The sequence below is a fragment of the Podarcis melisellensis genome (genome assembly GCF_964234715.1).
Source record: "Podarcis melisellensis genome assembly, chromosome: 1".
Lineage (NCBI taxonomy): Eukaryota > Metazoa > Chordata > Lepidosauria > Squamata > Lacertidae > Podarcis > Podarcis melisellensis.
In genome coordinates, this window is record NC_138528.1 from 42,925,988 (window position 1) to 42,953,768 (window position 27,781).

The window sequence follows — 27,781 nt, forward strand, 5'->3', positions numbered from 1 at the left end:
TGATGAAAAGTGGTATATAAACACCCTAAGCAAATGAGTCAAGAGAGATGAGTTTCATGGCAAACATGCATAAATGTTTCAGTTAGATTGCTTGCATGTTTTCAGGAGTGCATTCCATTAATGCAATATTAAAATGTAAACACAACATTAACAGGTCACAAGGATGCCTTTTTACATACTTAAAGGACAAAAGGGGTATTCTCAAAAAGGAATCGCTATGCTCAAAATCAAGTTGCCAATACAAACAAGCCGGGTAGATATAAGACTGACTCATTGCCATATGTGCCACATGGGAAATTTGAATTTGCAGGTAGTGCTGAATGCTGCAGCCCAGCTTTTGGCTGGAGCAGCTCCACATCCGCATATTACACTGCTGCTGAAAGCTCTGCATTGGCTGCCAGTTCAAGATACCATTGTATAAAGCCCTAAAATTGCCTTAGGACCAGGTTACTTTGCTCCTTAGGCAGCAGCCATATCAGTACACTTCCCTGGAGAAGCCTAAAGTTATATTTGTTTAGTTTCTACATGAACCAAGGTTTTTAGCATAGTAGCACTAGTGTTTTGGAACACTGCTGCTATTGAAATGAACCAGGGCAGCAACTGAATTTTTGTTTTCTTTCACCAAACATTTTTAGAGAATTAATTTGATTCAGTGTTTGTTGAGCATTTGTTCTGCATTTTATGACTTTATCACATTTTAATGATTTCATTTTATTCCGCCAAACATATATTTCTTTTTAGCTGAAGTTTTATAAATACTGTACTCTTACAAAGGTATAGCTCTTGTCTTTGGAACTCTTCTTGAATCAATAGGTGTCTAACGTTATGGAAAAGTCAGAAAAGTTGTTCCTCATCTTCCTTCTTTGGGTTTGGGGAGTTTGCATTGTTTTAATTTTGGCTTTTGGTGTCACAATCTAGAACATTCTGCACATGTGTGTTTCATGCTGATTTATATTCCATAGTTAGATGATGTTCAAAATGCATGATCTTGCAAATAATAATAGCAAATTTGGTGTAAGGTCTGAAGAAATGCCGATGATATCAGCAGTCCCTCTCTCTTTTTTCAGCCAAAGAAATATGTTAAATTGGTTTATACTAACAAGAATCACCTGTACTGTATTAAGTGTGCAATCCTATCTCTGACTTATAACTTGAGCAGGCCTGAAATCATGGCTATCTCCCCTTGTGCTATTGGGACTCTAGTTATGGCAGTGTAGGTAGGGAATCTATCCTGTTGTTGTGATGACATCATTGAGCTGGTAGTACCTGCCACTCATTGGGTGCTAGGCACACAACAGTGGTGTGCCTTTGTGTGTCCCAGATCCTTCTTCCCTAAAGAGAAGATGCTGCCATTTTTCTCCATTCCATATAGATATTGTGTTGTTAACAGACCTTTTATCAAGGATTGTTCACATAAGAAGAGGTGGTCTCTCATGACATCCTCCCAAATCACACTACCTCTCTCCCCTTGTTGCCAGCATTTGTTGGCCTCCTTTGCTTACGGCTTCTGATGCATACAACTACTGCTGATCAGAAGAATCACGCTTGGAAAAGCAGCCTTGGCACAAGCCTTGTCAGTGACCTCTCTGATGGATAAAGGAGCAGAAGGCAAAGGGTGGGGAGAACTATTAAGCCAATCCTTTTCACTATCAGATTCATCACTAAAGCCACTGCCATTGCAGAACAAGGGATGGAATCAAGCAAGCTTCTCTGGGCATAGCAGATGCATTGCATGGTGGTAGTGATTGAGACTGTGCAAAAGCTTGGAAGTCTGGCTTGTTTTTTCTAAAGGGACTAAATGCTCCTGAAAACTCGACGCATCAGAACGACTGCAACAGAACCCATTAGCAAGGTATTGCACTAGTGTTCCCTCTCTGTTCAGTGTGCTCTACCTGCACAGGTCATATGGAAAATTGCAAAAGTGCCATTTGTACTTTTATATCAGAGGTACTTAACAAAGACTGGATAAGTTCCCTGGGACTCTGCTATCCAACTAGCCCATTAAACACAAACACACTGATCACCCAGCTTTCAATAAGGCTCTCACGCACTTGGCTGTTCCTCACAGGTTTGGTCACACTTGTCAGCAAGACCTCTTCATTCCTCTGAACCAAGTTTATGTCATGTTAACCAATAGGAAATTCTGTGCTATAATCTACAGTGAACTTTATAAATGCAAACACTACTGGAAGTAAGATAAGCACAGTTGAACATTATTGCCATTTCAACCACATAGGAGAAAACAAGATCGGACTGAAGAGATGGGTGGAAACAAAAAAGTTCTTGCTATGCATATGGTCCAATCAAATAAATACACTGTATGGAAATGTGGATAATTTGGATTCTTTTTTCTGTTTAAGTTAAAAGCATTTCACAGATGGATCTTGCCATAAAGACACCCAAGGGCCTTGAAATGTGACCGATAAAAAGGTTGCATACATAAATTTCCCGAAGCCTTTCTCACAAACAAGTATAGCCTCAAGGTAGTGGAGGTTTTCTTTTTCTTTTTCTATTTTTTATTTTAACAAAGTAATAATCATAAATAAATAAGAATAGAAATGTGCACCCCACCACCGAGACCATTCCATTGTAACTATCCAACCTCCCAAAATGTCAACACCTCTTGCAATGGTTTGACCCCTTTCCGTTTTAACAGTACAAATTCTACAAACACCTTCCATATCTCCTCAAAATCATTTCTCCTGCGTATTCCCCATCTTACCTTAATGGCACATGTTAATTTATCATTAATAGCTATATCCCACACCTCTTTATACCATTCTTCCATTTTATATTCTGCTTGCCCTTTCCACTTCCTAGCTATCATAATTCATGCAGCTGTCAATAAATTTGTGAGCAAGTCCTTCATAGCCTGCAAACCTTCCACCCCATCATAAATTGATAATAATGCTACCTCTGGACTTTCAGTCAGCTTTAACCTAGTGATTTCTGTTATCTCCTTAAACACCCTTTGCCAGAAAAATTGTACATATTTACACCCCCACCACATGCGAACATAATTCCTGGTTTCCTGGCATCCTCTCCAACATAACACTGGATATTCCTTGTTTATTTGATTTAATCTGACTGGTGTTAAATACCATCTCCAAACTAGAAGAAGAAGAAGAAGAGTTTGGATTTGATATCCCGCCTTTCACTCCCTTTAAGGAGTCTCAAAGCGGCTAACATTCTCCTTTCCCTTCCTCCCCCACAACAAACACTCTGTGAGGTGAGTGGGGCTGAGAGACTTCAGAGAAGTGTGACTGGCCCAAGGTCACCCAGCAGCTGCATGTGGAGGAGCGGAGCGGAGACACGAACCCGGTTCCCCAGATTACGAGACTACCGCTCTTAACCACTACACCACACTGGCTCAACTAATTTAGAGGTTTGTGATGAGAGTTTTCCTTCTCCTAGATGGGCTACCTTTCCAGGTTGATTACCACTGGACCCACTATTGGTCTTGTCCACTCAAACCATGGGAACCTGTCTTCACATGCAGGGAATAGACAAGCCCCTAACTTACTGAGGATTTAAGACCCATCATCTACCCTCACCTGGTTTAACCAACCAGTCAAAGCAGTTATCCAGGGTTTGGCCCCTGTCGCATTGCTAACAGCTTCTAGGAGCCGCAGGTGAGAACCGAGTGCAGGGTGGGCACCAATGGGTGGAGAAACTACCCAGAAGGATACAACATGTCCCCTACGATTCTAATGTCCAGTACCAAGATGAAGATCTACCAGCCAGGCTTGCATGTTGAGCATGTTGCTTTCTGGAAGTGAGTTGTGGGCAACTTACAACCACCAGGTGTAACACCACAACACCTTCCACATCAGGAAGGTCTCTCCCATATCAGTCTCTACAGCCACAGCAGGTGTTGTAACCTTCCAACGATTTGATTCACCCCCAAAGTCAAAGTCCTCCATTGTCTCTTGAGACAGACGGATGCCAACCCAATATAGATTTCCATCAGATCAGAATCAGTCCTCTTCGTTTTACTCCACTCATCCCCTTTTCCTAGATATTTGGCGTCTCATTCATACAATGGATTGCCATCTGCATACAGACACCCTAGACCACAAGCTCATGTGGACAAATGGCATGCAAGAACAAGCATTCACAGATACAGCTGACACCCACCATGATAATGGGTCTCTGCGACCATTTGGTTCACATTACTTCATCTATCTATGCAAATATGGGTTGTCTGACCCATTAAGATTGAAATTCCTCATATATAGGCAGAATCTATCCTATCTTCTATGAATCATGCCTCATCCCCACCTCGAGTTTTTGGTCCTTTAAATGTCCAATAATGAAATAGTTATGCAAGTTTTCATCATTACTTTTCTGACTACTTAAAAGAAAAGATCCAATACTGGGTAATAAAACAAAAGTTCTCATTTTGGGGAAAATGTTTGGTTTCATCAGTGGTTACCACACTGGTTCCAGTAAGATATATAAAATAGCTACACTTATATCTAGGGTTTTGAATATTTTTCATGTTCATGCACACAAATAAGTCTCTGTGCCAAGGTAACCCAAAATCAGATGCATTGAAAGCTAATTTCTGCAACCTGAATAAGGTATGTACCATAACTGTACACATATTTGCATATTTTCCATAATCTGCCTGTCAGATCTGGGCAAGGAATTATGCAGGATGTTGAAGACCAACTCTAGAAATTCTACCTCATCGTCCCAACACAGACTTGAAAAAAGTCACCAGGAATTGGAACCTAGATTCTGATGTTTAGTGTTCACATGCACTTTAAACGTATTTTCTGCATTCTCACCTAAGCTTTGCTCACAGATTCTTCTCCATAGAGGACAAGCCTTGTGGGCCAACTGTGTGTGTCTCCCACATACACACACCACAAAAAACAACAACACCACAGCAGCTTCTGGTAACTGTACACGCATATAGAAATGCCCAGGCTTTTGCAAACCACATAACACTCCCATATATCCAGCAATCATCAGGAAGGAATCACCTATGTTAGAGCAGCCATTAATATTTTGCTTCTTAGTATTTTTCATTCCTTTTGAGTCCCATAGCTTTTACTGCGCATAGTAAGAAAGTCCGAAAGCAAGAGGAGGAACAGGATGGCTCTTGTTGCAAACATGGTCTGCCAAGAGAATGCTTGAACTGTAACAATCCATCCTCTTGTGTTCAATTACTAAACTGCTGTCAATTACAAACGGGTTTCTGTGGGTTCTCCTAATATGAACATTATCACCGTGCAGAGGATCAGAAACAGTTCACTCCTCCTACAAAGAGGACACAATGACCCAGCAGCAAATCACCATTGGAATTTATGTTACTAGGGTTTGTTTTGCTGATTCCAAAGGACAGAACGCTGCCAGTGAAAAACAGTGAGGTTTCATTTATCAACAGCAACACTGCTTTAATTTTGCCCTTCCCCTTTCTAGTATTTTGCAGCCTAGTACTTTCTGCTTTAGAAATGGTACACATAGTTTTCTCATAGAAGTTGTAGCATGTGATTCCTGGATTGTTATTCCTAGCTTCCCTCCTCCCTCCGCACCGTGTTCCCTTCAAGTTTATTCCCCTTTTCAGTTTGTGCTTTTGATGGGAAGAGTTTAATTTACCTCACAAATGGACCTAAATCCCACCACAGGTCTGTAGCAACAAAGACAAAGCAGTCACTAAATTCAGTGTGATTTCAGCGTCACTAAGACAGTTAAATCATCAATCATGCCTTATATGAGGAACCAGGTGTTCAGGATTTGCCTCACAGTTCCACAAAAAGGCAGAGAACCCAAATTTGCCATGCTGAGCTTCCACCAAATTCTGCAACCTACCATAAGTAAATTCTGCAAACCACATACACTGCTCCAACAGGGCCATATTTACTGGGGCAATTCCCATTTTCTGACCCCCAAACCCCTGCAGAATCACTATCCCATTGTGTTATTTTCTGGGCAGGGGGAGTTGTTTGGGGGGGGGAATTGTCAGTATTGGTACTTTCCAACACTACAATTCTGTGATTCTATGAAAACCCAAGTTATGTCAATCTCTTTATTAGGACCAAACAAAATGTCACACAAGAGTAAGCAAATTTTTGAGTTCTTCAGAATAACCTGCTTCAGAATAATCAAGTTGTAACCTGCAACTTGAGGAAGAGCTCTGGAGAACTCAAAAGCTTACTCACTGTTTTGTAACATTCTGGTTGGTCCTAATAAAGGCATTGCCCAACTGTGGATTTTAGAATGAATACACACACACTAGACCAACACGCTTGCTTTTGCTTTTTTAAGGTGCTACAGAATCCTTTGTTCTTTTTTGCTTTTTAGGTTATTTTTGTGACTCACTAGCGTGTTTCATCTCTCTCTGCAGGGTTTCTGGAAGTTGAATCTCTGAGTAGGTGGGAGGATGCATTTTTCATGATACAAATGCTTGTGCAGGAACACTAAAATGCAGCTCATAGCCAGTTATTTCACACACAAGGCAACTGCTGAGGAAGTTGATTACCGTATATACTCAAGTATAAGCCGATCTGAATATAGCCAAGGCACCTAATTTTACCACAAAAAACTGGGAAAACTTATTGACTCGAGTATAAGCCAGTTCACCACACCAGAGGCTGTTGGTGGGGGCGGCAGAGGAAGAACAAGCAGCTGGAAAGGGCTGCTTTTGGTCTGCTTGTTCCTCCTCCACCGCTGTCGACAGTGGCAAAGGCGGTGGAGGACGAAGGAGCAGCCTGAAAGGACCCTCACTCAAGTATATGCCAAGGGGGGGCTGAAAAAGTCAGCTTATACTCAAGTATATACGGTATATTTTTCTTGGAGATTGTTAACTTCAAGAATAATCATATTCTTGAAATTTAAATACTGCAGAATACACAAATGCATACAGAAGGTGGAAGAGACCCACCCCCCTATGTGGGGGGCATCAGAAGTAATTCATAGCTGTTACAAACGAGTTCCATCTTCACAACACTGGAGGGTCGAAACAAAGCAACTTGAAACTATTTATTAATTATTAATTATGCACATCTTTTAAACTTGTTCATATTTTGCTAATTCTGCTAATGGGGAAGTGAGCCAAACACTAGAGAACTGTTCCCTGACCACTGGGATTCTACCGACTCCCCAATTCTCTTTGACCGTTTCAGAACACATTCCTTGACCCCTGAGTTCCAAGCCTAGCTTCTACACCATATGGACTAGAAACCTGCTTTTTAAAATTCAAACAATATAATCTGTGGTCCTCAGAAGGTTAAATTCTGCACCAAGTAGTATGTTCCATGCTTTTTATGTGTCTAATCTGGCACTCTTGGTCAGCCAGAAGATAACATTTAATAGTTATGCAGACTTCTCTCTGGTTTCCCTGTTTGGACCACCAATAAGTTTAGAGACTAAAAAGCCAATAGGCAGTTTGGGGAAATTGCAGAAATTTAAAATTCAGCGCCCCTCCTGCGTGGTGTTTGGTGGGTTTTCATCGTATGCCAGGCAACCACAAACTGATTAGGAAGCTGCTGTGTCCTGCTTTTATGGGCAAGCAGCTATGACGGTTTAAAGAATAAAGTGGTATCCTCACAAACCCCTTCAGAACCAGCAACATGCAAAATCTCTTTAAGTTACTACCTCATGGCAAACGTTTTTAAATGGAACTCCCTGCTGAAATGAACAGGGGCTCGCTTGAAACAGGGTATGACTCAGAAGAACAAATAGATCTCAGCCAGGACTGTACAGAAAAGTCAGGGACTCCTGGTTGCCAAACTAATAAATAGTTTATTTTCCCTTTGTTTCTGACAGACGGATGTGGCAAACAATGTCAGAACGTCAAATGTGAATAATAACAAACATCTTAAGCAGGAATGGAGAAATAAGGAGGGTAAGAATAATTTTGAAGATGGCACTACTTTTGTTCTTGGCTTTGTACCGTTGCTACTTTTTTCCTTCTTATTTGGCACTGAAGCAGCTATTCTTAAGTAGCCAAAGTTATTTATTTACTTGATTTATATCCCACCTTTCCTGCAAGGAGCTCAAGGCTGCCTACATGGTTTCCTGCCTCCACAGTTTACCCTCACGACAACCATGGGAGGTGGGTTAGGCTAAGAGACAGGTACTACTAGCCCAAGGTCCCTCAATGAGCTTCATGGCTGAGTAAGGATTTGAGGAGGTCTATGATCTATGAGGTCTATGTTTTCGAGGTTACCAGCATGAGTTTGACCAAACTGCGAGAGGCAGTGGAGGACAGAGGTGCCTGGCGTTCTCTGGTCCATGGGGTCACGAAGAGTCGGACACGACTAAACGACTAAACAACAACAACAATGATCTTCCACTGCGGGAGGCAGTGGAAGACAGGAGTGCCTGGCGTGCTCTGGTCCATGGGGTCACGAAGAGTCGGACACGACTAAACCCACAGCATGATCTTCTACAATAGTGCTGAAGCTTCCAAGTATTTTGGCAATCTGTTCTCAGCTAGTTATCCAGTCATGGCATGGGACTCCTATACAATGTACTGTGTGCAATGTTCAAGTAAGTCTGCCCTATCAGTGTCCTGCTTAAATTGCATTTTACTGTAGATTTTAAAATGGGCTTTTAAAAAAAATGTCACACACAGTTTGGGGAGCCTTTTTGGTCAGAAAGTGGAATAAAAATACAACAGATATCATAACAAATTGCATTCCCCACCCCACCTCCTGGAAGCCATCCTTCAAGCAGATAGCAATTTTAATTTTATTTCCATTCTTCCAACTCTCCTGCTCTTCCTCTGGAGTTCCCAAGTCACCCTTATTTCATTTTGCTCCCTCGGATCCAGATTACAGCAGATAGTGATAAACAAACCTCTATTCCAAACTCAGCTTGCATAGCACTCCTTAGGAGGCTGTCACACCCCGTCCTTCTAAGATTTCTAATAAACCTGTTTTCTCTCCCCCACTCGGCGAACCCACACTACTTACACAGAAAGTACGCTTTCCTCTCCGGTACACCTTCCCAAAGTTCCCCCTTTTATGCATCCCTCACCCTGAAAAGCATCCCCAAGCAAAAACATGGGATTTGCACGAGGCAATCTTTTGCTTCTCTTCTAAAACTGCCTCAGCCAAAGCATGAGGCAAGCATTTTCAGCATCAGCATAAGATACCATACAGTATTTCTCAAGCACTACATGCTAGGAAAACCCACTTTCAGTTTTCATAACTCAGCATTACCCCACTGCAAGACAGTCTGCCTTTTTTATTTACAAAATGTATATGATTCAAATCTATTTGGCAATGATCAGAGCTGGATAAAAGAGTCTAATGTGACAGCCACTTGGTGAGTTTCCTATATAATTCCTTTTTCCATTTAACTCTCCCCCCCACACCCCCACCCATCAACTTTCAAAAAGATGAAGAAAAAGAAGTCCAAGTCACCAAGGCAGACACTCTGCGCCAGGGAGGGATGGCAATACACCAACAACCAAGTGCCTTACCTAGAGTGGTGGTCCAGGGGACTAGCTGAAGGCAGAGAACCAGCTGCAGGAGGAAATCCATGACTTTGCTGGGTCCCCTATGACTCTCTGCCAGCACTGACCCTCTTCCCTGTGTGCCAGTCCTTCTCTCTAAGGCTCTGCAAGAGCTCTGATGTTAATGCTTGGACTCTTGCTGGCTTATAGAAGAATTCCACCTCCTGCTAGGGGAGACTCTCATGGGTCCTAAAGCCCTCATGGTTTCGTCGCCCCCTGTGCATTCACCTCCTTCAGCAAATTCAAGAAGCAGAACAGCATGAATTATTAACACATCTGTGTGTCCATTTATTTAAACATTAGCATTCAGCTGGAAGAGCTGATTTTGTCAGCTGAGCACCCCCACCCCACCCTGAAACTGCCTAGGCAGAAACGCTCCAGGTTTGTTTGTAAGGGAGATGAAAGCCTGGGCAAACTAAGCTCTTTTTAACCTGGTCCCTGACAGCAGCATCTCTGATAATTTATTTATTTTTATATTAAATTTATATCCCACTCCTTCCTCTCAAAGGAGCCCCAAACATTGGAGTTGGGCTGTAAAAGCTAAACCCCATTTTTTCTTTAGCAGCTTCCATTATAGTAATTGCAAACAGATGTAAACATTTCGATTGACAACCTTTGCTTATCACTTCACGTTCCCCACAGGAAAAGCCGTGTTCCAAGATAGCCAAGCCATTTTTCTATCTGCCACAATTGCACAAAAGCGGATGGAGACCTCAGGCAACTTCCCATGTTATGCTTTTGTTGGGCATTTTAAAACTTCTACCTCCTCCTTGCATATCTGTGTTACTAATGAAAGAAGACACATACACATACACAAACACTTCCTATAGATGTGTTGGCACTGACACTCGGCCATTGGAACCTTTCTGTTGCAGCACCTAGAGGTGCCTCTTTACTACACTTAATGGTACTCCCTTTAAGAAGACCATGAGTCCCCTGCCACTGCTATTCCGTGCTTTACAGCTGTTGCCACATTCTCGAGATGTTAGAGCAAATGAACAGACAACAGTTTGCCAAACCTGCTAAAAAAACAACAACAGAAATATTATGAGTGTGTGCAGTTTGACTTACTTAAATTATAGCACCACCACTGCTACAGAAATAAAAGGATAAAAGTGCCCTGTTAGGGTTTTTAAAAGTAAAAAATAATTATTGTAGAAAAGGATAGTGTATTTTTATGTAAAAGTAATAAAATGGACTGTGGTGACCAATGTACTTGCCTGGTTGGCTGCCCCTTGAATATAATTTATTTTTTTAAAAAAAATGGAGAAAGGATACTGTAGCAACCAATGTCAGCTGAAGTGGTACTTCAGGTACTGATGTGGGACCTCTTTGCTGCTGTCCCCATCATCTCCACTCTTTAGTGTTTTGAGAAGGAGAAGAGGAGGAGGAGGAGTTGGATTTGATACCCCGCTTTATCACTACCCGAAGGAGTCTCAAAGCGGCTAACATTCTCCTTTCCCTTCCTCCCCCACAACAAACACTCACTCTGTGAGGTGAGTGGGGCTGAGAGACTTCAGAGAAGTGTGACTAGCCCAAGGTCACCCAGCAGCTGCATGTGGAGGAGCAGAGACGCGAACCCGGCTCCCCAGATTATGAGTCTATCGCTCTTAACCACTACACCACACTGGCTAGACTTGGAGGAGGGCTAGACTTGAGATTTCAGGTACAGCTCTAGCTATTACTGTTCAGGTAGATATTTCCACAGCTCTAGAACATCAATAAGGAAAAGGTATTTCTGTTCTGTTTCTCCCCCACTCCCTTCATCCAGCCTTGGCTCCTGCCTGTTGCTGTTCAAAATGGCAGCCATGCTTGCTCCAGCAAATAAGGGAAGGATAGATTTGCTCAGTGGTAGAGCAACTGCTTTGCATGCAAAATAGGCAGGCCCTGTCAGTGTGGTAAGTTGGATGGACTCATTATAAGGCAGCTTCCTATGGTTTGATATTTTGATTTTGTTCTGTGAACTGCCCTGAGACCTCTGGGTATAGGGTGGTATATAAATTCAATAAATAATAATAATAATAATAATAATAATAATAATAATAATAATAATATTCCTAAGTGGAATAAGAGTAGTTCAGGCAATCTGGGGGAAAGTATCCACTGAATATTCAGGTTGCACCCAACCATATGAAAAGAGGGCAGCCATTGTGGAACATTTCCACTATTTTATGACATTTTATGCAAACATTCCTCCAAGCAGTACAGAGCCCTGTATATAGTTGTCCTTTTCAAAAGTTTTAAACCAGAGCCTGAATATCCAGGGATGCTGTTGTAGTGGGTTTCCTGTGTTAAGTAGGGAGCTGGACTAGACACTGGAGTCCTTAAGGTGGCTTTCAACAAATATTTAAAATCATAACAATAAAACCTTACCATAACTAATGATATTAATACTGCAGGGAGTGCAGACTGGGGAAGGTGAAACCAGCCAACCAACTTTGTGTTTACTCAAGAGACAGGTTGCTAAAACTGAGGAACTACATACATATATATATATATATATATATATATATATATATATATATATATAATTTTTATTAATTTTCCAATAAAAACAAATTTATAAAACAATTAAACATTAAGAATCCATCACACATCTTTTTTCGGAACTACATGTTATTTTAAAGGGTCAGACAAAACCCCACTGACCACTTGTTTTGCTTGACAGGAACTGACTCAATGAGTTACAATACCCAGTTCTGGCCAACTGGCCTGGTGGTGCCCAAGTGCAAGGGGTTGCACTGCTGAGCTACTTTGGTGCTTCAGAGAGTAAAGTATTTGGAGTAAGGCATCAGGAAATTGTTTGTTAGGCAAGTGTTTACATAATAAGTTGAAGATTTCTATTGATTCCTATGGGGAGATTTCTAATACATTCCCAACCACGGAATTTTGACATCAAATGATGGAGAAACCCAGAAAAGCCCATGAAAATCCCCTGAAACCTTGCAAAAGTCAAGCAAGGAGGGAATAATGTTCTCTTATTCATCTGATCTCTCACCCTTCCTGCATCCCATCATGGTTTCTAGTGAAACAACTGCTGTGGACCAGCAAAACACAAAAAAGTAAGGCTTGTTTAAGGCTGCTTAATTGTTTAAGGTCAGACTGTGAGGCTATCTGAAACTGCAGCATGTATAGGGAGGTCTGGGTACTAATTTCTTGTGTTTGGATAAGTGATTTTTTTTGTATAATGAGCATTTGGATAATGGGACCTGTGTGTCCTTTGCTTCAGCACCATCTTCAGTGTTTCTTTAAAGCTCAGGAGAGGAGAGGACACAGAGGCTGCTTTTACTTACACCCTACCAATGGTCAAGCACAGATCCTGTAACATTAGAGTGCATTCCACATTAGTTCCAGCAGTAAATCCAATGTGTTAGCATGTCAAGTTTAGTACGCACAAGTAGCCTCACTTCAGGGTCACAGCTTGTGAAGTAAGTTTATTTGTCAATAGGGATTACTCCCCAAACCTCCTACTAGCTTCATGGTGAGGAAGAAATGCCAAGACACGACCTTGACACAAAATAAATCCATCACCTCCCTGGAAGCATTTTCCAATGAGATTTGAGGAACAAATTGAAAATATTCTCCATTTCTTTCTCAACATTGCAAATGATTCTGTTGAGCTGCAGTATTTTCATAGGTCTGGGTTATGTAAATTGAAATACTTTTATGTTATGAAGGGAATTCTCACAGTTACTAGTTCAAGTTGTACTGCTCCATATGTAACTATTTCCACACAGGTCTTGCAGAAATGAAGCTTGAAAATGTGGAGGTGTGTGTGTGTGTGTGTGTTGGGTGGGGGGCTTCCAGTATGAAATTTAGAAAAACCTACTCATTTGCACTGGGTCATCTCACAATATGGGACAGTGTAGAAATAAAACCGTCCAATTTTGGGAGCTTCTTTTGGGCTCATGCTCGCAATGATCAGAAAGGTAAAGGTAAAGGGACCCCTGACCATTAAGTCCAGTCGCAGATGACTCTGGGGTTGTGGCGCTCATCTCGCTTTATTGGCCGAGGGAGCCGGTGTACAGCTTCTGGGTCATGTGGCCAGCATGACTAAGCCGCTTCTGGCGAACCAGAGCAGCGCACGGAAACGCCGTTTACCTTCCCACCGGAATGGTACCTATTTATCTCCTTGCACTTTGATGTGCTTTCGAACTACTAGGTTGGCAGGAATAGGTACCGAACAACAAGAGCTCACCCCGTTGCGGGGATTCGAACCGCTGACCTTCTGATTGGCAAGCCCTAGGCTCTGTGGTTTAGACCACAGCGCCACCTGCGTCCCCAATGTGTTGGCAAATCAGCAGCCACTGATGAGATGGTTGACTAGGTGGAACTGCTGGCTGTCAAGGCAATGGACTGGAAAAGCTGCACTTATCCATAAATACTGAGAAATGACAGCAGAGGCAAGGGATTCCTGAATCATCAGCACTCTGTAAGCATGTGGTTGCCAACCAAAAGAGCCTTCCCAGCAACCAGGACTGTTAAAGGTAAGAGTATTTTCTAAACAGGCATGAGTTGCTGACATTGCTGAAGGTAGCTATTCCATGCTAAATAGTTAAAAGAAAAAGGCAGTGCAGCTGGAGCATTAGGTGTGCTGGTAATTAGCTTGGAAACTGAAACGGAAGTGTGGAATGCCTGCACAAGAGAAGAGAAGAATGAGGGAACGCAACCATGATCAGAATTATTAGGAGTAGGCATGCCTTCTTGGCACACGATAACCTACTCCTAACTTCCTGACTTTGACCTAAAAGAACATCTATAAATAAAAGATCGTAGCCCAAAAAGGTTGCCAACATCCCCAGCAAGCCAACATAGAAATAGGCTCATTTTCCCCAGATCTGCAAAACCAGCAAGCACATGTCAGATCCAATATATGCAAACAGTAACAAAACACATCTGAAACTGTCTGAAACTCTCCAACTGAATTACTCTTTAAATCTGTTTCCCATTTAAACGATGTCTAATATCTTCATCTTCCTGTTTGGATTAATCTGTCACTTTAGGAATAATAAAAATAAAAAGCATCTTATTTCTGCTGAGGGATGTGGGAGGCAACAGGCTCGGTTCAAAAACAAAAACACCAATAGCCACAAACACTCATGCTGATCCCAGAATCCCCAAATAAGAACATGTCAGCCAAAAAAATTATCCGCTGAGATATTCATTCAACACACTTTCAATTAATTAGAACGGGATGCTGAGTAACTTAATGGAAACTTATTGAGCTGTTCCTCATGAAATGACATTGATTTGGGTTTCACAGTGATGTCCTGAATGTCACTAAAGTAGATTCACACAATCATTGTAGCATGGTGTGTTTGGCAATTCTGCAGCAAGTTTCAGTAAACAAAATGCTTTACCCTTCTTATTTCATTCATGTGGTAACTTTAATTTCATTTTCCAGCGTTCCCTTCCATTTTCCCTCATTTCCTTCCCCCAAATCCAGGCCTAGGCCAAGCATCAGTTGCCAGACTGTCTTGCTTTGTAGAGAAACACTGTAGAGAAAGCCCAAGGATAATTTGTTTACTAGAATTCAGGAGCTTTGGGAGCATATGACTGTAGCAAGATATGGGTAAGTTGCCAAGACTATTTCAGCTTAAAAAGTCAAGAGACCCAAACTTGAGAACCCACAGTAATGTAATTTAGCTCATTTTTTTTCCAGTGTGGAAAATGTACCTGAACTGCTCCTTGTGTTGGGCTCCTGCAAATAAATAAATAAATTTACAGCTGAGAGAAGCACAGCGAATATTCTGAACTGAAGGTAATTTGATGAGAGGAAAATAAAATAGGAGATGTCTTTCGTCTGTATTTGGATGTGGCTGCTTCTGTTTAGTTTATGGGACAGAGGCAGGGCATGCTGAATATGGCCATCATATAATTCAATTTGGGAATCCTTGCAACACTTTTGCAAAAAAAAAAAGAAAAAAAGGACAAAATATCTGCCTTGTTTGTTTAGGCAAAAGAGAAGTAATTTAAACAGAAATGCAACCAGTAGCAGTTGGACTGGCTCTACTGCCATGCCCTCACTACACTGCGCTCCCAGTGCCTCATCTCTCACTTTCTGGAACCGGCTGCAACACTCAGTGAGCAATGCTGCAATGCCTGTACCGCCCCGCAAAGTGCTACTGAATACAATATATCTCACAAGTCTGTGACCAGGTGGCCTCTGTTCCTGCTCAGTATGCTGTCTATTGATTGACAACTTCAAAGCTTCTGCGGCTCTCCTTTCTTGTAAGTCTTCATGCTTAAACTGGACCTGGACTGCACAGCCCTTCAAACTAGGGGTGGTGATTGTTTTTGCAATAATTGAGTTTGCATGTGAGTTGAGCCCTGTTTGCTCACATGAGTCCATTTGCGAGTTTTGCAATCAAGTTTCATGCACAGGTTAGCAATATTTAGCAAAAAATAAATAAAAAAATTCCTTCCAGTAGCACCTTAAAGACCAACTAACTAATTCAATTGCAACTTATTACCAAACTTAAAACCATGGAGAGACCTGGTCTGGACAAAGACATTGGATTCTTATCTCATTATACATGACAAAGCCATTTTTCACCTTCTCACCCCTTGCTTTTTCCTGTAAGACCTATTGCAGTTGTTAAGAGTCGTCAACAGGCTCATCACAGCTATCTGCCAATCACCCATTCCCACCACCCTTCTGAGTAATACCCCTCCCCACCTTCTCACTATATAGAAGGGTCTGGAAACTTCTGTTTCAGTGTATCTGAAGAAGTGTGCATGCACACGAAAGCTCATACCAAGAACTAACTTAGTTGGTCTTTAAGGTGCTACTGGAAGGAATTTTTTTGTTTTGACTATGGCAGACCAACACAGCTACCTATCAATATTTAGCAGTACGAGTAGCTTTGGTCACAGAGAAATAATGAGTCAAAGGGCAAGTTTATTGAACCAGTCCATTATAATTGCAAAACCCATTTCAGTTACTGATCTGTTGTACTGTTGAATATTTATTCCCTTGAACCCTGTTGAATTGAGGTGATGGCAGTAGCCATTAGCAGATGAACCTCACCCCAACTCAGAATCAATTCTTTTGACTTTTATGCCTGACCTCCCAGGGATAGCATTCTCTCAGGAGTAACCTGGTCAGTGCTTATTTACAAGCCTTCATGTCTGTACTGGCCAAGGCTGATGGGAGTTGTAGTCTGGAGGGCAATAGGTTAGCGAAGGCTGTATTAGAATTGTAGCATTCATAAGTCACCTACTCCACCCCACTCCTGCCAATCAATTCCTGAGACCTGGCTATCCAGCCTCGGGGTAAAACCTCTAATAAAGGAGACTCCATCATCTTCTTAAGCAATCTATTCCAATGTTGAACAGTTCATACTGTTACGAAGTTCTTCCCAATGCTCCTAAAACTGAAGCTCTTGCACAGACCTTTAAAACACCCATGGCTAAAGAAGCCAATCACAAGCATCTTTTACCCATTATGATTGTTTCTTGCCATTTCCTTTGGCTGTAGATGTTTCCACAGTACAGAACAAGTGGATTCCAAGCCTCCTTCTTCCACAGTGAACGAGACACTAAATTGCCTGGCAGGTTTCTAAAACTTTGGAGGCTATTCAGTGTGGATTCCACATAGTGCTTTGTCGAATCTGAGTCAGCTACATTGCAAAGTCACATGGTTTCACCATGAATCAATAAGGGAACAAGGCACATTGTTCTAATTCTAATTCTAACACATTCTAATAAACAAGTTATGCATAGAGGGGAGGTGCCCCATTGAACAGTTTGTCCCCATATTTATTGCTGTTTGCTGATCAGTCCATAACTAAAACATTTCCCAGTGAGCATATATGCTCAGCAATAAAACACTATTCTGCAAAACAAGAACATCTCACTCTTGGAAGCATGGAGAGAATTGAGAAAAACCCAACATTTTGAGTATAGCAACAACAACTACTACCACCCTCCTCCTGGCAAATTTCTCCCCCACACTTTTTAACATCTATATGAAGCCACTGGGAGAGATCATCAGGGAGTTTGGGCTGGGTGTTCATCAGTATGCGGCTGGTACCCAGCTCTACCTCTCTTTTAAATCAGAACCAGTGAAGGAGATGAAGGTCCTGTGTGAGTGTCTGGAGGAGGTTGGAGGATGGATGGCGGCTAACAGATTGAGGTTGAATCCTGACAAGACAGAAGAACTGTTTTGGGGGGACAGGGGGTGGGCGGACTCCATGGTCATGGTCCTGAATGGGGTAACTGTGCCCCTGAAGGACCAGGTGCACAGTCTGGGAGTCATTTTGGACTCACATGGTGTCCATGGAGGCACAGGTCAATTCTGTGTCCAGGGCAGCTGTCTACCAGCTCCATCTGGTACGCAGGCTGAGACCCTACCTGCCCGCGGACAGTCTTGCCAGAGTGGTGCATTCTCTGGTTATCTCCCGCTTGGACTACTGCAATGCGCTCTACGTGGGACTACCTTTGAAGGTGACTCGGAAACTGCAATTAATCCAGAATGCGGCAGCTAGACTGGTGACTGGGAGTGGCTGCCGAGACCATATAACATCAGTCCTGAAAGACCTACATTGGCTCCCAGTATGTTTCCGAGCACAATTCAAAGTGTTGGTGTTGACCTTTAGAGCCCTAAATGGCCTCAGTCCTGTATACCTGAAGGAGCGTCTCCACCCCCATCGTTCAGCCTGGACACTGAGGTCCAACGCCGAGGGCTTTCTGGCGGTTCCCTCACTGCGAGAAGTGAGGTTACAGGGAACCAGGCTGAGGGCCTTCTCGGTGGTGGCACCCACCCTGTGGAACGCCCTCCCATCAGATATCAAGTAAATAAACGACTACCTGACTTTTAGAAGACATCTGAAGGCAGCCCTGTTTTTAATGTTTAATGTTTAAAGGGATGTTTTTAATGTTTAAAGGGATGTTTTTAATGTTTGAAGTTTTATTCTGCTTAATATTTTATTGGGAGCTGCCCAGATGGGCAGGCTATAAATAATAAATTATTATTTTTATTATGAATAATAATAATTGCTTGACAAAATGCCATCTAGTAATCTCCCAGCAAACAAATCAGGATGAATGCTCAATAAACATCTCACCTGGAAGCCTCCTATATTGCCACTTTGAATATCAACTGAAAAATAGATACAGTTTTTCAGACTCTTAAGCTTAGGGTCATGGGTTTGAGCCCCACCTTGGGCTAAAATAAAAATAAAAATTCAAGCATTGCTGGGGGTTGGACTAGATAACCCGTGTGGTCCCTTCCAACTCTACAATTTTATTATTATAGTATTCACTGTTTCCAGGTGGATGCTGCAAAAAGATGTTATTGCCCCAAGAATATTTTTTTAAAAAGACAATGTCAAGATATATCTGTGCTTGGTGTGATTTTGAATATTTGGATCTCATTTATGTCCACAATCCTATTAAATATGCAAATCACAGTATTACTTATTCACACATAAAAATAGCTGTAAAATCAGTGTCCATAATGTGCTTTCCATAATCCTGACAAACAAATAATTGATTCCGTCCCATTACTGCTCCCCTGTATATTTTGCAGTGGCCCGGTACTCTCTTAGCCACCCCCTAATGTGATAATAATCATTCAGCTCATATACCCTCCCCATGAAGCTTCAACAAAGGTTGAAGCTCTTACTGAGCAGCAACAAGCGAATTACCATTCTCTTCCTTCTGATCCTGGTAACTGCCTATCTGCCAGACAACAACGCAAGCTTTTCATCATGCAGGGAACAAAACAAGCAAATTTGCTTCGGGGGGATTTTTGAGCCTCTACATGTTGTAGAGGCTAATTATCTGGTGTGTGGAAATGGGAGTTACTGGAATTATCAGATGAGGGATTCCCTCTGCACGGACAGGGAAGACTTAGGCAGAAGCTGTAACAACAAAGAGAGGAAACATCCCAAAGGTGTGAGAAAATATCCCTAAATATCGCCCTTTGATCTCCGACACAAATATTTGGTGCAACTGCTTTCAAAGTACCGTGGGTCCTAATTCCAGGCATATTGAGCATGGCTATATATCCACCCCTGGGTTTGTGCCTACTGTTGAGGGTTGAGGAGAGGCTGCATGCTAGAGTCCCTTTCTAATTTCTGGATCCAGCACAGATTCAATTACTGGCATAGCTAAACTAGCTTCCTGGTGAGGTAATGGCCCTCTAAGTACGGGCCATGAAGGGAACAAAGGAAGTGGCTCTGTGCCAGATGGCGAATGGGTGCCCCCCCTTCAACTCACTTTTAGTTAGAAAGACAAAGGCCAGAGTTGGGATTTCTGCCTGCAAACTGTAAGTGAGAAGCTGCAGGCTGGGCAGCTGGGAGAAGCAGAGCCTGTGTACACTTGAAAATGTTGGCAGCATTAAGATAAATTCAACAGTGTAAAAAAGTTTTGATGGATGTAATAATTGAATACTGAATGGTTTAGTTTTTGTAAAATATGCAGGGATTTATGATATGCAAAATGAACCATGGAAAGAGAAGAAGGGAAGTCATTGATATTTTAAGGATGTTTAAATGAGTTTTTTAAATTATAAAACAAAATTTAATAAAAATCATTAATAATAATAATAATAATAATAATAATAATAATAATAATAATACAGTGACCCTCCGGATATGAATTAAATTCATTCCGGGGGTCCGTCTGCAACTCAAAAAGTCCGTAGGCAGAGGCGCCGCGTTTGCACATGCAGCAAAACCCAGAAGTTACGTATCCAGAGCGAAGGTTACGTAACTATAGGGTCCACTGTAATAATAATAGACCCTGATTCCTGTTTGAGTACAAGGCTGTAGCTATGGGAGAAGAAAGACCCTTGTGGGGTGTTAATTTTGTGAGCCCCTCCGTCGCAGGCTTATGTTGTATAAATGTGTAAATAAAGCATATATCATAAAGACGCCACAGTCTCTGCTATCCTACATTCCAAAGGAAACATTGGGTAAGTGCTTCGAATCCCAGAATCTCACACCGCTCAGAGATTGGGGTGGTGTACCACAACACTGTGATGACACACTTTTAAAAACAACTCACATCAGATCACAACTTGCAATTGTTTGCATGCTCATACTTCACAGTTGTTAAAGTTAACAACATGAAGCGTTTTAAAAATAATAAAAAATGAACCAAAACTAATTTGAACTCATTCATGAAATGTAATTCAAAATAGTTTTAGGCTGTTTTTCTTGGCAGATACCCATCCAAGTCGACTTACAGTAGAAAAGAAAAAAGAAAAGAAGAAAAACCTAAGTTTAAAACAACCAAGCAACACCCTTCATGAAATAAACCTTAACTTTCAATTTGCTACTTAGATGGAGCAATCTCATTGCAGTTCCCCTGCACTGCAAACGGTTTGGCTAAATGACCCTTTGGGTTCCTTCCAACTCTACAATTCCACGAGTCTACGATTTGTGCCAGGAGGAGTGGCTGCTGTGATTTGTTTTGGGAGGTCTCCTCCCTTCTGCAAGCCACCTGCCAATTCCTGAGACGTTCACCCCTTGCTGCTGGAACTCAAATCAGTATGAGCCGTGAGGTGACCTGGCCCATCAGATGTCCCACTGTGTAAAAACCAAGCAAGCAGAAAGTATCAGCCCAACTCTACAGATTTATTCTTGGAATGGTTCCTGCCAGCTTTCTTTTACTATCCTGATTTCCTAGTCTTTTAAAGTCCCAAAATGATGATACGTAATTTCCCATGAGAGTACTCCACCCATTCACTCTCTTGAACAAACCTTAAAAAACAAATTTGTTTCAACCTGCATTTAAAGTGTTGCAAAGTGTTCGGCTTTAAACTGCTGTTCTGCTTTCTGTAAACTGGGCTGATTTTAATTTTAAAAGCAACAACTTTGTGCTGTTAATTGTCATTTGCAAGCTGACCTGGGAGGCTCTTGCCCTAAAACAGATGTGGCCCACCAGATGTTCCTGAACTACAACTCTCAGAAGCGCCAGAAGCATAGCCAAGGGGCGATTGGAAGTTGTAGTTAAACCACATCTAGAGGGCAAAAGGTCCCCCAAACCTGCCCTAAAAGGGGTGTATCTGTATGCATATATTTCTATATCTATATACCAATATATAATGCCATTGGAATTCTGAGCTTTTGAGTTCTCTGACTCTGTTTTTCTTCTTGGCTTTATTAATATTCATGATTCTTTTCTTTTTTTAAAAAAGATACTTGTACTGTAGTTTTTATTCTTGGTTTGAGTGATATTGATTTTTTTATACTTATAGGGAGGGATTCAATGTCAAGCTCTTCTTGATTGTTCCACCAGCACACATTTCTGCTTAATATGTTAATGATACAGTGGTACCTCAGAACTTAATTGGTTCTGCAGGTCTGTTCTTAACCTGAAACTGTTCTTAACCTGAAGCACCACTTTAGCTAATGGGGCCTCCCACTGCCGCCGCGCCGCTGCTGCACAATTTCTGTTCTCATCCTGAAGCAAAGTTCTTAACCTGAGGTACTATTTCTGGGTTAGCGGAGTCTGTAACCTGAAGCGTATGTAACCTGGGGTACCACTGTAATTTTATCATTTGTAGCCTGCCGATCTGACTAGGTTGCCCCAGCCACTAAAAAACCCCCTAACCTATAAAAGCTGCCAGTAATGGAACAATGCTTCCAGATGGAACAATCCCCCCTCTACTTCTTCCCCCATGATCTTCTGGGGGTTCTTCAGACCCGCAAGGGTGGATTTGGGGAAGACACTTGGTGTGCAAGAGGAGATAAGAAAAGGTGGGAAAGCCCCATTACACTAGTGGCAGTCCTTGCACTAGGTTCTGCTAAAGCACCCTGTTAACTGAATCCTGGCCATAGTTTTTATTTTCTAAGCTGCTTTGGGTAAGCTTTGCCCAGAAAAGCAGCAAAGACATATTTTGGAATAAAATGCAAATAGAACCTTAAGTACCTTAAACAAAAACAAAAAACAATAAATAGTATTTCAGTGCCACAAGCATAACAACAACAATTTATTATTTATACCAACCACCCTGGGCGGCTTCCAACAAAATATTGAAAATACAATAAAACACCAGACATTAAAAACTTCCCCAAACATACACATTCTTCCCCTACACCCTCGTGCTGTGGCCCTGTTCTGTTTCCAACGGAGAGAGGAATTAGAACTGGGGGAGGCTTCTGGAAGACTTAGCTGTTGTCTACAACCAGTTTCTATTTTATGTAGCACTTTTTAATTTGCAAACTGCTCTGTGGTAATTTACGGTGCTTGCCCTTCCACCCTCGTTCCCAGAGGCATTCTTTCCAAGAACACTGAGAGCAGAGGTGGCAAGGCTTTTTAGTTGTGGAATTCAAAAGTCGGCTGCAGGGTAGCAGCGCCACCTCATACGTTATGGTAATGTGATGTAATCTTTGGAGACTGTTTTTGCCGCACCCCAGAAACCTATAAATTTGTCTAGGCCAAATGTGTGTGTAAGGGGGGGGGGACCAGATTTTTTTTTTTAAGTGTAATTTGACTCTGAACAGGCTACCTGAAGCAGCTCAAAAAGCGCCTGTGCTCCTCCTGAACATTGCCCACTTCTCCTTTTTCACTTGTTATGCTGCACCATTGGAGACCAGCTGGCCATAATTTGTAATTAGGGAGGATACACCAGAAGATTGGAGTAGTATTGCAAGACAGGGCCCACAGCTGTCTTTTTTGATTGATTTTGACTGAGATGATGTGATGGGCAAGCAGCCACTGTACTGATTTCTCCCACAACCATCTTCCTGACTTGGAATGGGAAGTGCCAGTCATTTTAGGATTGAATTGGGAATTCCCAGATATGTAGATATGTGCTATTGTGCAATTCCTGGTGGACACTTTTTTAAAAAAAGATGGATGCACTGCTCAGCTGATTCCTGAGGGCATGCCCTCTTTGTGCAAAATTAACAAACCAGAATTCAAGGACAATGACAAAAGCGACCATCTACACATATGGATAAGAACAAACAGATTTGATCTTGAATTTCAAATATGCATCTGGGTGGACCAATGAAGGCAAATTCGAACAGGGGAAAAAACACATGGATTTCATGAAGTGAGATCCAGATGAAATGTGATCAAACCCTTAGTTGGCCTATTTTGGAAGGGAGTGGGTTTTCCCCAGTGTATACCTAACTTACTCAGGAGTAGGAGAAACTTCCAAGTTCCCTGCCTACTGACAGTCAATTCTCAGCCTAGCACTCACTCTTTACTTCTCCTTAGTGGAACAGAAATTGCAATTTTCACACATTTTAAACTCTAGAGATGAGACTGATGTAGTCAGATAATGTTTGAACGAAAAGGCTATCAGATCTGGAAACCCCCTGGGAAGATGAAAATTAGGAAGGCTACATCTAATTCTTTCCAGTCAGATGCACTTGTGAATGAGTATGTGAAGAGAGGGATATCATGACATTAGTTATTCCAATCAAATATATGGGGTTCTGAAAGCAAGGGAAGTAAACCAGTGGCCCCTCTAGATGTTGTTGGACTATTATCCATGTTAGGTGGGGCGGATGAAGTCCAACAGCATTTAAGAGCGGCACAGTTTCCCCCAAACTTGTCTTAAAGCAACATGCTGCTTGTGTGCAGGCCCGCATTACAAATTCTGCCCAGAGAAAAGTGCCCCCTAGCAATGATGCTGTCTTGAGATCCTCCTAGGAGAACAAGTCCCGCAATCTTGGTGCCACTACTGAGTAGGTCTTGTAGGTAAATACTGTGGGATAACCAGTCAACATGCTTAAATCTAATTAATGCATGAAGGGGTTAATACCATAGAATAGGCTGTCCTGCCAAGCTTAGCTATGTCCAATTCCTTTCGCCTTGGGGGGAACTAGGTAATCAAGGCTTTGTTCCCCTTTATGGCCAATGGCCATAGCAACATAAAACAAGTAATATATATAATTAAAAAGACAACAATGGGTTCCCCTTTCAGCCAGCGAGTGAAAAGGTTTGAGCTGGTTGGTCTAGCTCAGATGCATAACTCTTACAAGCCACTCAAGTTCCTATACTGATAATTTACGAACTTTCACCACTTTGTAACTAAACCCAATAGCATATATTTCCACACTTTACTTTGCTGCATGTTTTGTGACATCCTCATTTAATCTGTATACTGCCCTTCATAGGGGCGGTTCCCAAGATAAAAACACAAAATACAGAATAAAAACAAAACAATACCCCCCCCTTGCTGGGATTGTCTCATCAAAGAGTATTCGCCCCAAACTTTGATCTTGGCATCAATGAATTATCCTTTCTATATACCTATTTTTCCATTGAACCACAAATACTCACCAAATGGTACTTATTTTATTTGTTTATTTCAAAGATTTACAGCCCAACCCTCACTTATGCTAATACCTGGGCAAAGTACAACACAAAATTATAAAAAGCATTTGTTTTTTAAAAAGTTTTTAAAAACTGACAAAGGTAACTAAAAACAGTCAAGCCTAGCAGAAGGCTTATTTTTTAAATTTTATTTTTTAAGTCTGAATAAATAAGTGAATAAATAAATGCTGACATCTGACTCTCTTGTAATGGCAAACAAGGTATTCCACAAATTGGGTGTCAGTACAAAGAAATTCATTCATTAATTTGAGTTACAAATAGGTAGCCGTGTTGGTCTGCCATAGTCAAAACAAAAAAAATTCCTTCCAGTAGCACCTTAAAGACCAACTAAGTTAGTTCTTGGTATGAGCTTTCGTGTGCATGCACACTTCTCCAGATACATGCACACGAAAGCTCATACCAAGAACTAACTTAGTTGGTCTTTAAGGTGCTACTGGAAGGAATTTTTTTTGTTTATTCATTAATTTGTTTACAGATATTTGTTTTATATAAAGTATTTATAAGCTGCCTTGAAAGCAGACCTCAAAAAGTGATTTACAAATGATTGTTACAACTATATGTCTCAATAAGAAAACCATTATAGTGGTACCTTGGTTGTCAAACAACTTGGCTCCTGAACAAATTGGCCCCCGAACGGCACAAACCTGGAAGTGAGTGTTCTGGGGTTTTTTTATGGAAGCCAAATGTCCGACACGGCTTCTGTGGATTCCGATTGAGTGCAGGAAACTCCTGCAGCTATTCGGAAGCCACGCCTTGGCTTTTGAATGGTTCCGGGAGTCAAACGGACTCCCGGAATGGATTAAGTTCAACAACCAAGATACCACTATACTTTAAAACAGAAAAGACAACTGTTGGTTTAGAAGAAGCTGTATATGGTTCTTCTCAGGACAAGAAGGTTCTTCAGAGGCCTCTGTACCAGAGGACTTCCTAAGTTGATATTTTTAATCTCACTTCCTTACAAAACAGCTGTGAGTCAGTAGTGTAATAGCATTATCGTATTTGCATACTGTGTACTGACAAAACGGAAGGGCATAGTTCAAGTAAGAAAGCCAGACTGTTAAAGTGGAATTTCTCTCTCTCAGTAAGTCAGCTGGTTACACTCACAATCAACTATTTCTGTATTTTTACCAGACGTGCTTCAATTAATGTTCAGAGATTTCAGTTTGAAGAAGTCAGACTTTTGAGCTCACAGTTGTTTACACCTTGTGCTCCCTGCGTGAGTTAAACTCTAAGTATGTAACAAGAGGATTCTATATCAAGAAATATAAAAGCAACTTTCAAATATGAAGCACCCGTATGCTCAGCTTTCTATGTTTACAAAGTTGTGCAGGTATCTCACGAACATGGGATGTTGTGCCTCTGACTAAAACGCCTTCCCAGCGCCTCTCTCCTTACCTCCTTCTGTTGCTCTCTTCAGTCTTCAAGAAGTTTCAACCACCTCTAGAACTCCACTGGCTGACTGGGCAAGAGGTGACACCTGCAGAGAAATAACTGGGATTTAAAGGCACCCTGAGAGGACTTGGTACCCTAAAACATTAAGCCAAATCGATCTTAGGTTGCCCCTTCACTCTTACACATACACATACACATTACACTAGGTATAAAAGAACAGACAAGTGGCCTGAAAATAAACTAGATTTCCAGAAGGAAAAAGTGATAAAGCAACCTTGTTTATCTGTCTTAATAAGCTCAGGGATAATTCTAGATTCTTGGACACCAGCATTATAAAACAAATATTTTACAGTTAAAATCTTTTGTTATGAGTGGGGGGTTAGAGTTAGAAAGATAAAAAAGATTTGAACGCTGAGACCACACACACACACACACACACACAGAGAGAGAGAGAGAGAGAGAGAGAGAGAGAGAGAGAGAGAGAGAGAGAGAGAGAGAGATATGCTTGATTTCAAATCCAAGGCTGCAGCTACAGCAGAAACAAGACCCTCTGGGGGGGGGGTTAATGCTGCAAACCCCTCCATCATAGAATCAGGTTGCATATTATGTGTAAATACACCATATATCATAAATACACCACAGTTTCCACTGTCCCTCATTCCAAAGGAGACACAAACCCTGGGTAATAATAATAATAATTTATTATCTGTACCCCGCCCATCTGGCTGGCTTTCCCCAGCCACTCTGGGCAGCTTCCAACAAAGATTAAAAATACTGCACATTTTAAAAAGTGCCTAGAACCCCAGAATCTCACACTGCTCAGTAATTGGGGTGGTGTGCAGCCACATATTGTTGTACTTGTGCAACTGCCTCTTCTCTTTCAGCTCCTCCCCTCTTCACATTTATTTATTTATTTGGTGCATTTGGTATTACAGTTTTATTACCAGCAACCAGTCTTCTTCCACATATGAGTCCCTCACCTACACATTTTATCCTCACAACAACCCTGCTGAGGAGGTTAGGCTAAGAGAGAGAGAGAGAGAGAGAGACTGACCCAAGGCCACTCAGTGCAAATTAGAACCTGATTTTTGCCCACAACTAGGCAGACATTCCAACCACAACACAACACTGGCGATTACCTACCCTTGCTGGAAATTTGGTCCTCTTCCTGAAGGGCCTCTTTCCAACCTGGCAACAGAGGACTTTGAATTTCCCAATGCGGTCGGGAACCAAGACAGCTGTGGCACCTTCTCCTTGGTCCTCTCATTTGCATCCTTCCCTCCACCTGCTGTGCAGCACACCTGGAGTCCTGATTGCCAGATCAAGAGGAGCTGCAGTGACCTTGCCTCCCACCACATTATAAAATAAATATCAGCTGGCAGGTCAAATGCAGCCTTCTAGGCCTCACTGTTTCCCCCTCAGGTCCTCCCTATGCCACACACTTTTCACCTCATATTTGCAGTACTTTGCACTCTACAGTGGTACCTCGGGTTAAGAACTTAATTCGTTCCGGAGGTCCATTCTTAACCTGAAACTGTTCTTAACCTGAGGCACCACTTTAGCTAATGGGGCCTCCCACTGCTGCCACACCGCCACTGCCGCGCGATTTCTGTT

General features: G+C 41.8%; 1 protein-coding gene across 4 annotated transcripts in view; it reads right to left on the reverse strand.

Annotated features, from left to right (window-relative positions):
• LTK (leukocyte receptor tyrosine kinase) overlaps positions 1–26,191 on the reverse strand; it is a 118,308-nt gene extending 92,117 nt beyond the window's left edge. Inside the window, exon 1 of one of the 4 annotated variants that reach the window (XM_081931669.1) lies at positions 26,171–26,191. Coding sequence is in view for 3 of the 4 variants with exons in the window: in XM_081931668.1 (XP_081787794.1) it covers positions 9,440–9,500 (61 nt within the window). In the remaining variant the exon portion in view is untranslated. Of the gene's footprint in view, positions 1–9,439; positions 9,632–26,170 lie in introns of those variants that run through there. The other 3 variants (XM_081931668.1, XM_081931667.1, XM_081931666.1) reach the window with 3 other exon arrangements.
• Positions 26,192–27,781: the final 1,590 nt, after the last annotated feature.